At 39.2% G+C, this 15357-nt stretch overlaps 1 protein-coding gene across 1 annotated transcript in view; it reads right to left on the bottom strand.

Moving 5' to 3' along the window:
- PCP4 (Purkinje cell protein 4) overlaps nt 1-15116 on the bottom strand; it is an 82482-nt gene extending 67366 nt beyond the window's left edge. The window contains exon 1 of the mRNA XM_048495224.1: nt 14989-15116. Coding sequence (XP_048351181.1) covers nt 14989-14997 — 9 coding nt within the window. The 5' untranslated portion in view covers nt 14998-15116. The remainder of the gene's footprint in view (nt 1-14988) is intronic.
- Nucleotides 15117-15357: the final 241 nt, after the last annotated feature.

Below are 15357 nucleotides of genomic sequence, written 5' to 3'. Positions count from 1 at the left end.
AGGGTGGGTGCATCCATGCGCTTCTCAGAACGAGTGGAGTAAAAGGTAAAAAACCCCAATATATACAGTGTTATCTTTATTTTAAATGTCAAAAATTATTTGAGGCTCCAAGTGTTTCCTTTTCCCATGGAAAACAGGTCCAAATGGCTCTTTGAGTGTTAAAGGTTCCCTACCCCTGTTCTAGATTCTATGAAGCAACTTCACTCGTCCAGGAGAAGTACATTTACATCCATAATAGGGCATGTTAGTCAAACATGTTGCTCACTAACCAATTTGCTATACATTTTATAAACAGACCAAGATGAAGAGCTGTTTGATGTTTCAGCCAACAGGATGTGGAAGTTTCACTAACCTCTTGCCCCTGGTTTATAGCCATTTATAGCCCTTCGGGGATCGGGCGGTATAAAAATTGAAACAATAAATAAATAAATGTAAAAAACAAAGTTAGTTCTGAACTGATGTTTGGTCTCAGGCAGTAGCTGTAGAACCCATTAAGACTGGGAGAATTCCACTACTTATCTGCAAAATAAATCTAAAAAGTGATAATAAATTACATAGTGTTTCAGTTTGTGCTTTTATATGCCAAGTTCATCCTCTGCAAATATATAGGTAGTTGATGCAATGACTAGCTTAATAAGCCCATGCTAAATCGCTACAAAGGCTGAGTGAGCAGGTAGCACCAGCAATCAGGGTAAGCACCTGATCCCAGACAACAACAAAACAAGCCCACATTTCTTCTCCTCAGCTCCCCAGAATATAGTTGAAGCAAGAGCTGTTCTTTTGCCCAAACAGAAAAGAACTGCTCTTCATGAAGTCCAAAGCATGAGAAACAGTTCTAAGGCTCTCTCCAGACCATACCCACCTAGCTGAGGTCAGTGCAAAGGACTCTGTTGACTTTCTGAGTCCCTGATCGGTCAGTGACTTTTATAAGAATTCTTTTGTTACCATTTGAGCATAGAGACCTGTCTTCTGATGAAATGCCATTGGGGGGGGGGGTATGATTGGGGATTCCCAAGCCATGGCAAATGGTTTATTTTCCCAAGTGGGGAAAATTGTGAGAACAGGAACAAGGTTCAGCCTGAAACCCACCATTTGACATTACTGCCAAAGAGTAATGGATGAGCATCACAAAACTCAGAGCTATAATGCAAAGGAGGCACATGTGACAAGGTACAGGAGATCCTTATGAGCAAGATATCAGACTCCCAATTGGTAGAAGGAAGTTTTTGCTTCACCAAGCAGAACCCTTCCTTTTTTTTTGAGTGAGAAGTAGTGTGAAAGTGAAGTGTGGGATTTATTTATTTATTTATTTATTTATTTCCACTTGTAAACCGCCCTACCCCCGAAGGGCGCAGGGTGGTGTACATGCACATAAAACAATTCACACTCACATAAAACAATAAATATAATAAAACCACTTAATATAATTTAATTCAGATCAATAATACCTGTATAAACTGATGGTGACCTTCCTACCCTATCCCACCCACGGGAGACCAGAATGGTATGAGGGTCTGGTGGTCACCCCAGCTGGCCAAAAGCCTGGTGGAACAGGTCTGTTTTACAGACCGTGCAGAAGCTCTGCAGATCCCGCAGGGTCCTGGTCTCCTTAGGGAGCCTGTTCCACCAGGTAGGGACCAGGGCTGTAAAAGCCCTGGCCCTTGTCAAGGCCAGCCGGATCTGTTTTGGGCCGGGAATTTCCAGCAGGCACTCCTCCATAGAGCGGAGGGCCCTGTTAGGGCAATATGAGTGAGAAGGACGAGAGTTATTATTATTATTTATTATTTATTAAATTTAGTATACCGCCCTATCCCCGAAGGGCTCAGGGCGGTGTACTGATAAAAGTTCTGCTCTGACATGTGGAAACCCATCCCTGAAATGCTGGGATGGGGCAGTGAAGAGATGGGTTTGCTCTATCTGAAGGTAACTAGCATGAGGCAGCTTAGTTAGATAAATGTTTTTGCATTTTATTTCCTTAGATTTGTGTCTTACTAGGTCTATTTTCCATATATGTAATCTTTTGTAAAAAAAAATGTTTAAGAAAGCAGACTGTAGCTGAAATCTCACCCACATTCTAAGACGACTTTTACAAGCTAAGAGGCACACTTACAATTTCCATGTTTCTCTGTTTACAGAGGAGGTAGCCCAGTGCCTGCCTTACAGCTGCTTCCTAAAGTCTCAACCAGCCTCTCCTTTTGCTGCTTCTAACAGCCTTAAAGACACAAATCTCACTATTTTCTTCCCTTCCCCTACATAGCAGGGGAGGTGGGGTGCAGCCAGAAAGAGACCCTGCCTGATATAGATGTATTGATACAAGCATTTGTGGAGCAGGGAGGAGTTAGTAACAGGAAGGCGGGCAAGAGGAAAGCATATAAAGCAGTGGGGGGGTGGGAACTAGGTGTGCTGGCTGTGTGTGAAGGGAAGAAATCCAGGACACACCTGTGCCCAGTGGAAAATCTGCCTGCTCTGCCTACAATGCCAAATTAAATTTGTGCTAGAAGTGGTCTTGCTTGCTGTGGGGAGAATAGAAAGTGAAAGCGGGGCTTGTGTAAATATGTCCATACAAGAAATTTTGCAGTGACGCACATTTGCCCCTATAACGCAGCTTATGATTTGTGTGTAATCAGCCTCAGAGTCACATAGAACCACTTGCTATTTTTTTTAATGCATCTGCAACATTGTATACAAATCTGGTACTCTATTAACTGGGACTATCCTTTGTCAGTCACCACCAAATGTAAATTAAGCAAACAGAGACATCTTGGACCGCAAGCGCTGATTGGCTGCTTCTTGTTCATTTGCATCTTGAGCTCAGCTCCAACTGCCTTGCCCCTCTTACCCTGCCTGTAACCTTTTTAAAATCAAGCAATTATGTGTACAAAAGCAAACCAAACTAACAGAAGAAAAGTAAGCAATAAGAAACAATCCTTTTATACTTCTTGCCCCCATTCCTGGCTTTGAAATAGGTCATTTCAAGCTCTCATCAGAGAAAATAAAATTTCACATGCAGAATGCCTTAAATACAGTCACACAGTAGAAGTTCATCTTCAGTCTGTGGAGGCCCATTATATTGTGCAAAACAAGTTGCTCTGTGATAGCAACAGTGGATTTTAGATAGCATTTAATTATGTCTTGTAAAGCAATCCACCTCAGTAATAGGTTTGGATACATTAATCTTCTTTGCCTTTTCTGGCTTGACTATGTTTAGAGGCACTGACTATAAGTGAACATAAAAAAGAAAATGGGCTGTATTTTATGTAAACATCCAGGTCAGTGTTGCCTAGCTTACAGTTTACAAGCAACATTTTGTTATCACGAAGGTTGCCAGGCATTAATGTTGAAAATAAAAAATATTCCATAACCCTGGTGCCCTAAAATAGGGGATATTCATTATGTTCTATGGAACTGTGGAACTCTGGTGTAATGAGAACTTTTTCCAAAGGTTGGATGGGAAAAAGCCTAACAGTATTCTGAGCACAGTTACATCATCTTAAATCCATTGAAGTCAATGGTCTTAGATGAGCATAAAATCTGATTAGGATGGCACTTCAATAAGAGGTTCTAGATAACTTTTCTGAGTAAATTATACCTCTTCAGCCACAAAAAGCTGGTCCAGTACAAGGTATCATTTCAACCTTTTAATCATCTACACAAATAATGGCAGTAACTTCCTGGTCCTCCTTTGATTAATGGAGAAACATATGACAATATTGTACATTAATTTGTATTGGCTCACTATTTCTTATCCATGAGATGTCACAGTAATAAGAGTTGTGCCAATAAATTCTTGCATAAAGTCATTTGCACATGATCATAAAAATAGTGATGGAGAAGGTCATTTGTAGGGTTGTGTAAAGTGTCATTGAGTTGCAGTGGACTTCTGCCAACCCAGTAGAGTTTTCAAGGCAAGAGACCAGTGGAGGTGGTTTGCCATTGCCTTCCTCTGCCTAACAACTCTGGTAGTCCTCCCAAGTACTAACCAGGGCCAGCCCTGCTTAGCTTTTGAGTTCTGACAAAATCTGGTTAGCCTGGGCCATGCAGGTCAAGAACATATATAGGGTAAGTGTTCAGAAATTAATTCTCTTCAGAATCCCTGAACGTTATGAAGCATTACAGGTTAAGCTTGCTCCAAACCATTCCTTCAAATTTTGTACTAGTTCATAAAGGCCTTTTGTCATATCTATTATCTTCCCGTTTCCTTTCTTCCCCCTTTTGTTGCAAGGTAGAGGTACAGAAAATGGCATATGATAGGACTATGACTAGTTTCTAAACTGATTTCCACTCTCTGCAGTGAATGGCTTGGGACATGTCCTGAGCTGGATGGCACAAACTCTGGGGAACATAGCTTTTTTTGTAAACTGTTCCTATTGATTCATTGATCAGGATGAATTTTAAAAAACAAACTATTCCCCCAAGTTTCTTTTGGCAGTGCAGATTTTGTTCTGATGTGTTTACTGCAGTTGGGAACTTAAATCCAAAATGCCTTGATATTTACATGTTTAAAAAAATAAAGCATTTCAGGTTCAGAATGTTATGACTATTTTTGTATCTCATCAACATTATAGTAGTGCCAGTATAATATAATAGTGTAACATCCCTCTTTTAAGCAAAGGCAGTTGGGTTTGGGCATGCGAGCCTAAAAATAAGCCTGTCTAAGTGCTTATAGCTATAGCTGCCTTATGGGTAGAACAAGCAATCTTACCAGAGATGTAAGTATTGTTACGAAATAATTACATGTTATTCACAACACATGGAGGCCATACTCTTTCTCCAGCGTGGTGCAGTGGTTAAGCGTGATTGACTTAATATGGAGAACCAGGTTTGATTTCCCCACTCCTCCACATGACCAGTGAACTCTAATCTGGTGAACTGAATTTGTTTCCCCACTCCTCCCCCCGAAGCCTACTGGGTTACCTTGGGCTATTCACAGTTCTCTCAGAACTTTCTCAGCCTAACCTACTCACAAGGTGTCTGTTGTGGGGAGAGGAAGGAAAGGTATAAATCCAAACTCTTCTTTAGTAACCACCAAAACCACTACTGTTTCTATCATTAAAAAAATATTCTCCTATCCACTGGAGTGTAATCTATGCACAGTAGCAAACACATACAAAAAATTCAATGGCTACTCTATTGATCATGTGAATTCACTGTTGGCTATTCACATAATTAAGTCTGTAAGGGTGTATGCATAAGCCTTTTTCATTTCTGGATATTGTCATTATGAATAGTTTTTGACCTGCTTCTTTTTTTGTCTGTTATCTACAATTTATTTCTTGTACACAAATATGTTACAAAAAACACATAAAATAGAGAAATGAATCAATTCAAATGAATGTATCTATATGTATAATGTACCACAAATATAGTATAATATTTGAATATTGTTGTTTCGGTGATGCACAAATAACATGTGGGAAATTCCTGGAAAATTCCTGGAAAGTGGGGAAAACATAATAGCACTTGGCTGTGCGGTGGATATTACTGTGATTTTACTCAGTAAATGGCTGAATGAGGTGTGAGTGATTTAGAATGAATGAATAGTTTAATGTAGCTGTTTTGGCAATTTGTTTGTAGGTTTGTTTGCAATAGTTGTACAATTTGTGCTTGAATATTAGCATACCTTAGAGAAATTTGGTAAACATGTATAGGGCAGAATTCTATATTTCAACCTCAAATTCTACCTTGAATCTTGTAGTCATTTTCCAAGAACAGAAGGAATTGAAAAAAACAAGCGTGTAAAGCACTATCAGCTTTGAAACATTGACATACCTGTTGGTGTATATGTTGTGGATGGAATTCAAATAATGTCACTTTGACCCCACAGAAGGGGACGAAGAGAGATTGCAAAGCATATGGAAACATGATATCTCTCCCTGGGCAGTGAAATATTGCAGTGAAAGAGAATAAGTATATTTACAACATTTCTTCATTTGAAGTCTGATTATGATTTCTGCACAGCAGAAATAAAATGTCTTAGGTATGTTTTAAAAAGTATTTTGGAGAAGTTCACACAGCTTTCTCCCCCCAAATGTCTTCAAAATGTTTTATTTCTCTCAACCTGGGTTTTTCAAAAATCACTTAACTAGGAATCTCCCTCCCCCACCCACCCACCCCCAATCCAGGCTGAAGACATTTCTGGCCTGCTGAACAAACAAAAGCAAGCAGGAAACACTTTATTTCTCCTGCCTAAACCTCTTATTTTAATTTTTGCTGCTCATGCCTGCCATTTTTATGCTGCAGCAGAGATTCCCCAAAGGTTCCCCTCATAAGTTTCCGCTGCTTGCAACTCATCCACGTGCAATTACTATGTAAAAAGTAGATGAATAAAGTTTGTTTTGCCTTACAATCCCATGAATATGTTGTTTTCCCTTTTTTGTTGTGAGGTGGATATGTGCGAAGCTATGAAGACACGATTAGAGCATATTAGTGTTGTCATGGCTTTGCAGACATCCCCCTCAAAACAAAAAAGGGGAAATGACATGTGCGCAGGATGGCTAGGCAAAACAAACTTTATTCATCTACTTTTTACATGGAAATCATGCATAAATGAGCTGCAAGGAGAGGAAAGCTCCATGGAGAACCTTCACCAAATGGCAGAAGCATGGAGAATCTCAGCAGCAGCAAACAAAATGGCAGGTGTAACTATGAAAATGACAAGAGCTCTGTGCAGCAGGCAGGAAAAAAATATCAATTTTGGCTGGCTGTTTCTGGCGGGCTGTGTGCAAACTCAAAAAGCCAAAATGGATCTTTTTATATCATCTGTGGGACATTCTATTTCTGCTGTGCAGAAATCACCAATGTTAGTTCAGTCTCTGCATCACTTTTAAATGGTTGGAGGAAAGCTCTAAAGGAGATTGTGATGTGTTTGAAACCGGAATCTATTATTTTGTTCTACAACTCTACATTTGGGTCTGCAACTTGTCATTTCAGGACACTGTCATCTGCACATCAGTAAAAACTGACTCCAAAATTCAGTCACTTACCTCTTGCAGTTCTTTTTTTGGTAAATAAAAAAGCACCTGGGGAATAGAACAACCCCAGAAAATTGCTGATTACTTAATCCAGTTAGGGCTGCCAGCTCTGGGTTGAGAATTACCTGAAAGGGGGGGGGGGGGTGTGAAGCCTGAGGAGGGTGGTGTTTGGGAAGGGGAAGAATGCAGCCTTTTCAATCCCAAATGGGAGGGAGAAACTGTTGTTGTGTGAGTGGGGAAAGGCAAGGAGGAGTGATAACACCCAAAGAGAGCAAAACATACACCAATTCCCTTCACTTTCCCTGCACAGGGAGAGGGAATGTGGTGATTTCAGAGGATTCAAAAGCCATATCTGATCTGTGGTGCAGTGAGTTCAGCTGGTGGGAAAACATGCGTGCAACCACAAGTGCATAAATGGCCAGAGGTTTTTATTTTATTTTAATGAGAATCTTTCTTATGAAACATATTCCATAAGTCTCACACCTTTATTCTGTCCTCCCAAAGAGGACTATGGGTAGGGTAAGACATCAGAGACATGCTTTGCTCTCCTATGTTAAGTGACGGGACACCACCCATCTAATAAAGGGAAGTCAGTTCATATTATTCAGTGATCTTTGGCCCCTTCCGCACATGCAGAATAATGCACTTTCAATCCACTTTCAATGCTCTTTGAAGCTGGATTTTACTGTGCGGAATAGCAAAATCCACTTTCAAACAGTTGTGAAAGTGGATTGAAAGTGCATTATTCTGCATGTGCGGAAGGGGCCTTTCTTCACTTTCCTTTCCCTTCACACCCACCTTGTGGCAGCTGAAAATCCTTTCTTCATCTAGTTGTACAAATATTTCATTCTTCCTCATTATAGCTGTAGATCATTTGCTGTATAGAACTGGGCAGCTGATGTGTTAATGAGAATCATCTCTGTGAGCAAGTATTTCAGCCATATCAATTATAATCCCTCCTGAGATTTGAATTATCATATGACTAAAACACTTCCACTTCAGGAAGCATGTGCTACTTTCTCTTGAGGCTTAAATCCATTTAGCCAGCAGAGTCCCCTCATTTGTATTGTGGGGAAGAGATGTAGTTCAATGGAAGGGCCTCTACTTTGCATGCAAAAGATACCTGGTTTAATCCCTTGCATCATCAGTTAAAAGGACCCAGGTGAGGTGAAATACCTTCTCCTTGAGACCATGGAGAGCTGCTGTTAGCCCAAATAGGCAATATAGATCTCGATGAACCAATGGTCCAATTTAATATATGGCAGTTCTGCAGGGAGGGGGGAGAAACTGCCATTCCAACCACTATGGCAGGAAGTCTCTAGCTAGCAGCTTAGTTTTCCCAAACAGTGATAGGGGGAAAGAAAAGGGGAAAAAACCCGATCACATCAGCTCTGTTGCAGTGGATTCCCTAGCCCCAACCCTCCTGCTAGTTGCCTGGCTTGCCCTCACAACCCTATTTGTGAGTTGTGTTCACACACACACACACAAATTGTCACTGGGCATCCATTATGCCTTCAACAGGTAAACAATCCTCATTACAAAGCAGCATCCTCCTGAAACTCTAAAAGTTTATAAAATTGGAGGGAAACACTAATTATTGTGTCAGCATCCAAAAGAGGTTACTACAGCTAGAAGCGATGTACATATTTAAGCTGCAGTCAATGGAACCCCATGGAATGAACTCACAGTTAGATTTATCATCTTATGTGTAAATAGTTTCGGGATATTGCAGTAATACTACATGGTATGGTCACCCTACTGAGTCCTATTTGTTGCCTTTTCATGTTGTCTTTTCAAGTTGTCTTCTCAATGTCTCTGCCTACTTGGCAAGGACTTTTTGCCAGCAGTTACTTTAGGGAGAGTGATACATCCCAATCCTACAGGTTTGTTTTGGAATGCTCTTTGTTTTTATATTTTGTTAGTGCTCTTCTGCTAATTGCTGCTTGAAACTATGCATTAAAATGTTATATTTGTTATCAAAAAGAAGGCTCTAGCAGGCAACAGTAGGGAATGTCCCCCTTCCCCAGTATACACATCAGAATGAACACACACGTACTTCCTGCATGTTTTTGTCTGATACATTTGTAAGAAATAACCAGAATGAGTTCACTTTAAAATAAAATAAGGAACAATTACCTGTACAAATGTGAGTTTTATATTATGTGTTTAGCTGTATATGCAATGAATGTAGGTTGTAGTTTGAATGTAGTTTAAGAATCACTGAATGTGTGAACATAGAATATTTATGTATAGTGATAATTAATTGTACGTACATTCACTTTTTACACATGTAGAAAGCTACAGTCCCTTTTGATACAAATGGGTTACTACTAATAGTGGATGCTACATGCACTAACCAATGAGGACAAAGCTGTAATTATGGTAAAATCGAAAATTAAGAGAAAAGACGTCAAATGACATTTCCAAGCATTTACTATCTATTGGAACAAATGCTCCATCAATTTCCACATACACAGTATCTACTTGGGTCCCACAGCCTCATGTTATTCATTGTTTAATCTTATTAACTATTTGATATTAGAGAGAACGAGAGAGAGAACACTCAAAATCACTTGGAACAATTGCATTGACTGATAGAGTCCCTGACAGCATGTCAGATCAAAGAGTTCCTCATTGACTAGGGGATGAAGTCATGTTCCTACTGACATCTACAGCAAAACTCCCACTGATTTTAATGAAGCATGATTACAACCTCAGTAAAAAGCTTCAACACGGCTAAAATACAATCTTTCTCATGTAATTACTTATATTCAGCCGTGGCATATGTATTTTCGAATCAGCTGTTAAAATAATTGAATAATCAACTCTTTCTGTATTCTAGTATTAGAAGAGAGGACACCAAACAAATGATCAGCAGATTAATCTAATTTTCCCTCATAGTAGAGTAATTAGCATGTTAAATTGAGATCTGGGAAATTCAGATCGTGTTTCCAAAGGGCCGTAAAGAGTGCTGCGTGACCTTGAGCCAATCATATTTGCTCATCTGAATCTATCACACATGTTTGTTGCAAAGATACAACGGATAACAAAGAACCATGTGTGCTACTCTTATCTCTTTGGAGGAAGAGCAGGAGAAAAAATGACCTGGGTAAACATGAAAATATGTTCTGCTTTTAAACTATGTAGATGAAGAAGGAGAATAAGTTCAAACATTCCCAGTTACCTGCACTTCACCACAAGTTTGAATCTTTATATAACAAATTACCACAATTTTTTTCAATAAATCTTCTTTCCATTTTATGTTGCTTTCTACAAATATACAATACCCTTTTGATTTTTAAAAATAAATGAGAAAGTAAATGTAGGCAGGGAAGGTGATGGTCAGAAATTGGGGAGGATAAATTGAAGGAGAAACTGGACACAGTGTGTAGCAGACTTCCCTCTGTGATATACCTCTGAAGATACCAGCCACGGATGCACGCAAAATGTTAGGAACCAGATCTACCAGACCACAGCCACACAGCCCGGAAAACCCACAACAAACAGTTGAATCCAGCCATGAAAGCCTTCGACACTAAACTGAAGGACAGTTCACTGAGGCTGGATCCGAAAAGGAAATTAGTGGTGTGGGAGTCTTAACAGGAACTAGATAGATGCCCTGAGAAAATTTCCAAGATCTGCTTGTAGTTATGACTTTCCCCAGCTGGAATCCCTAATGTCTGATAATCAGAGGTATAATATCTCTGAACACTGATGTTTCATTTAGATATTACCACAAATAGTTGCCAAGAAATGTATTGCTTAAAGTGCAATCCATATGTGCAGGAGCACTGTGGTAATCAGAAACGGTGTGGGGAAGGTGGTACAGTGCCCACCTACAAAGGGGCTTCAGGTGGCATGGAAAGAAGGAAAATTTAAAAACCTTCCTGCTCCCCAAATCACCCCAGAACTGAAATAGGTTTACAGGTAGGTCTGTGGGCTTGGAAGGCAGTATTTCCAGGTAGGTCTGCAGGCTCAGAGTGCAGTGTTCCCAGGAGGGAATGCCAGTGGGAGTCAACTAAAATTGGTTCCACCCCCTGGCATGTCCCAACCTACCCCCTTTGCACCAATGCCTACTCAGATGCCAGCATAACTCTGCTGTGGCACCCACTTCCAGGTTTGCCCAACATGGACCAGTGGGGGCAGCCAGATGCCAGAGTCTTTACTTTCTTCACAGCCACGGATAACCCTTATGCCAGCAGAGGGGGCAAATATGTCAGCGCAGCCCTCCACCACTTCCACAACCAATTCACCCTCCCCCCACTCCCAGATCAGGCTGTTAAAGACCTAGTTCCTGCATCCATCATCATCATCATCCCTTCCAATTGAGAATTCTATACATTTTATTTATTAGAACATTTACTTTGCCTATTGAAAAATAACTATTCAGAGTAACTTACAATATTAAAATCCTGTCAATCTGTGGCTCATTCCGCACATGCAGAATAATGCACTTTCAAACTGCTTTCAGTGCTCTTTAAAACTGTGCGGAACAGCAAAATCCACTTGCAAACAGTTGTGAAAGTGGTTTGAAAACACATTGTTTTGCATGTGCAGAAGGGGCCTGTGTAATATAGATAATAGCAGCCATTTAAAACATACCTATGTAAGGAACAACAGTTAAGTAAAAATGATTTCCAGAATGAAAAAGTTTTCAGCTGACACTGAAAGACCTCTAAAGAAAGAATCATCCACAGTGCAATGTTCCAAAGTTCACAAATTAAGTAGTGGGATTTGTTTGCAGCCTTTTTTATCTGCACAAAATGGGAAGTAGGGATGGGGTGTCAAACAAAACAGGAGGAATTCACAGAATAGCATTCCGTGGCATTGCAGCCAATGGGGTTAAAGTGGTGGTTAGGTTTCAAAGCTCAGCCCCAGTTCTGCCCTGTACTTATTATATAAATGTAGCACAGCATCCTACTTCCAACAGTGGCCAGCGAGACACCTCTGGAAGTGTCTATGAATGGCATGTGGCCTTGTATCATCCTCAGAACCCCACTCTGAACATGGAGATTTTATTTAGCTGTTGTGACTGATTGGAATTACTTCTATCAGTGGAGTAGGGATGGAGATTTAGGTGGGAGTATCCAAGAGAAGGGGTGATGGGAATAGTTGGGAAAGTGAAGGAGACAGCATGCCTCCATTACAGAGATAGCAGCTTCCCCTGAGAGAGAACCCAGATCTTTCCTTAGAAAACTATATTTTGCAAGATGCCTCAGTAGTAAAAGATCAAACAAGTTTATATTTGTATTAAATTTTAATAATTATGCAGCCAAGGATAGTTTTTGTACCCTGAATAGTTGTAACTATGTTGGTTGATTCAGCAGTTACAACCGTTTAGTATTGTGACCCAGCTACTGTGCCTTTGTCTTGCGACTCTGCACATGCAAGAATCTTAAATTTGGCACCTCACCCATACTGTGTTTGTATCAGACTTTTGTGTGTACTATTTCTTGTACAGGAGTGGTTGCAAGTCCCAGATTATTACAATATAATTAGCCAAATAGCATATCAGGAAAAAATACCATAAGACTCTTTAAACATTTTAGTTATAATCCAAAACAGAATTTGGATAAAGGCCACTGGAATCAGTGGGACTATATACACTTAATTATGTCAGACAGTGGCACAGTGAACTGCATATTTTTCCTCAAAAGACAAATTCAATGGCAAAGATGCTTTTACATACCGAAGTTTCAAAATAAACTTTTTTTTAAAAAAAAAGCCTCACTATTTAACTAATGCGTAAACTGGATTGAAAAGGATAAAAAATATTATATCTGCCATGAAGCCGTGGAATGAGAAAATAATTAAATATGGGGTAGTAAATTAGGTTTGATGGCATCAAGCTTTCCAAATCCAAATGTTTAACTCAGTTGTGAGGCTAACCATTCTTAGTATAAAAACTATCAGCATCTGGGTCATCCTTTCCTCATTGCATATCCAAGTCTATTTTGGGATACTGTTTTCATAGCCATATGTGAGCCTCTATTTTCCATTACACTATGTCATATTTTGTTTAAGTAAGAAACTAGAGAAGGAAAAAAATTAGAAGAAAGTTCACTGAATTATCAGCAAATACTGCAGGTGCCGAAATGTGCCTTTCTCCAAACTCTTTCTACCATTCTCCTTTCCCGCATTCTCTTCTTAAGTAAAAAAACAGTTACCTTAAGACTTGGTTTTATTATTTCTGTAAAGGTATTTATAAAATATATTTACTGACTGCAGTAATTTTCTAAAGCATGGTGAAAGTCTCTCACGGCATCCATAAGAGAATTTAAATTTGTTACTTGTTAAGAATTGTATATTAATGATTTTAACTTCATACTATCTGATGAAATTGGATGCACTTTAGATTAGGCACTACTGATTTGGCTTTGCCTGTGAGGATAACTTGCTCAAAACTCAAGAATACTCAGAAACAAGTATAGCATTAGTGATGCAGTTTTCTTATTTTTGGTACAGACTTATTCCTATTTCTGGCACATGAGACATTTTAGCGTACTGAATCCAAGAAAAGAGAAATTTCCTCTGAGAGGCACAAAATGTAAGCTGCTGCAATGTGAATGATGTTTGCATGAACAGCGACTGACAAGAGAATAGGATACAAAACTTATCTGGCAGAGGGAAGATGCACAATGACAATTAGACTTCAACTGCTTTTAATAACTGGGAAACCTCTGAAAAGTTCTGCAGTACAAAATAACAAGAATAGGAGCTATATCAGACAAGCCATATTATTTAATTAAGGCACCAGGGAACAGTCTAATTTGCATGTTAAAACGCTGACCTTTTTCAGTTCTTTCAGCTATGAGCATCAAGTTGAAAAGTGAATAAGATCCAGAAGAACAAATACCTTAACTATATATTCAATAAGTAAGGTAAAATCACAGGATGAGTAATCTTCCTGCTTAGAAGGCAGCACTATTGCCTGAAGTCTGTCCCTTTCAAAGATCTCTGAAACACACACCTGTCCAAGTGAATGGGAGATTATTCACAGAGAAGGATATTCATACTAATTTGTAAGGATTGATTCTGAGCCTTTGGTTTTATCCTACTTCTTTTTATTTTAGGTACTATTGGTGAAATGCAGCAAACATCACACACTAGCTATAGAGAGAATCAGACTTTATGCAAGTGACAGTTTTACCCTGCTTGTTGGGAAATTGGAAATTGTTTGCCAGGAATAGTTTTCCATTTCAAAGGAAAGAACCTTCAAAAATAAACACTGGGGGAAAAATAGCTCTAATAGAGGAGCTGGCATGGCATTTGAATAAACATGCTTTAAACCAAGAAATATATTACTGGAAAATAACATTTCCTTGAATGTGTTCTGACTTCATTTTCATATTTTGAAAAAATACACAAAGGTCCTTTTGTGCTTCATGCTATCTTAGTTTTTTCTATGTGTACAAATGTAGCAACAATGGCTACTCAGTAAATAACAGGGACAAAGAGTATATTTTTACACTTCTGATGTTTAACTTTTGTCCAACTGACCTCTCAGTTGCTTTTAAGCATGCAGAACAGATACTGAGATGGTTTCTTCTTACCTTCAATATCACATGCACATCAATAGAGTCATCATCAGGATTAATATTTCTTAATGGTTGATAGAAGCTAGATTATTTGGGATTTTTGTACCTACAGAGCAGAGACTTTGAAGATCCACAAACTCTTCCAAGAATTTATAACAGTCTCACATGTATTTGAATAAAATCTCACAGTGACATGTTACCTGCTTCATTTCAAAACCTGGTAAATTTTAAGTTCAATATTTGTACAAGATGCATTATATCTTCACAGAAAACCTTTTTCAAGTTTCATCTTTATAGTAACACTAATGTCCTAGGATGTTCCTGTTTCTGAGGCTTAACTCACTTCACAATCAATTTCTCTTTTATCTCCTATCTGATTCAAACAGAGCTGCAATTCTTTTATTTTCTCTTCTGTTCTGCTTTTCTCTCTTCAGCTACCTGCTACCTTCTCACCAGATAAAAGCATTTTGTCCACTCACCTCACTCATGTTTGTTTTGAAATGACTGTTCACAGATTTCCACTTCCTCTGAACAGGGCTACTGTACCAAGCTGTATGCTCCGTTTCTAGCTTTTCTCTTTAAAAGGGCTGCCCAGTGGCATCATGTCTCTACTAAGCCAATAAGAAACATTCACCTGCGGAACCCCTCAGAATGTATCTGAGAGCACAAAGGGCCACCTTGTGGTACAAATAGAGAACTGTTCTTTGAAAGTCAGGGGAGTTCTTCAAAAGCTATGTTAATACAAAGGGAGAAAGGGAAAAATATATAAACATGAAAAGTAATGTGTGAAAGGGAGAACTTAGGCTGATTTCCCATGTGCCACTAAAAGTGCTTCTCAGCCACTCTCT

This window comes from Sphaerodactylus townsendi, linkage group LG04 (genome assembly GCF_021028975.2).
Source record: "Sphaerodactylus townsendi isolate TG3544 linkage group LG04, MPM_Stown_v2.3, whole genome shotgun sequence".
Lineage (NCBI taxonomy): Eukaryota > Metazoa > Chordata > Lepidosauria > Squamata > Sphaerodactylidae > Sphaerodactylus > Sphaerodactylus townsendi.
The sequence above is the reverse complement of the archived record's forward strand: the minus strand, read 5'-3'. Positions and strand labels throughout refer to the sequence as shown.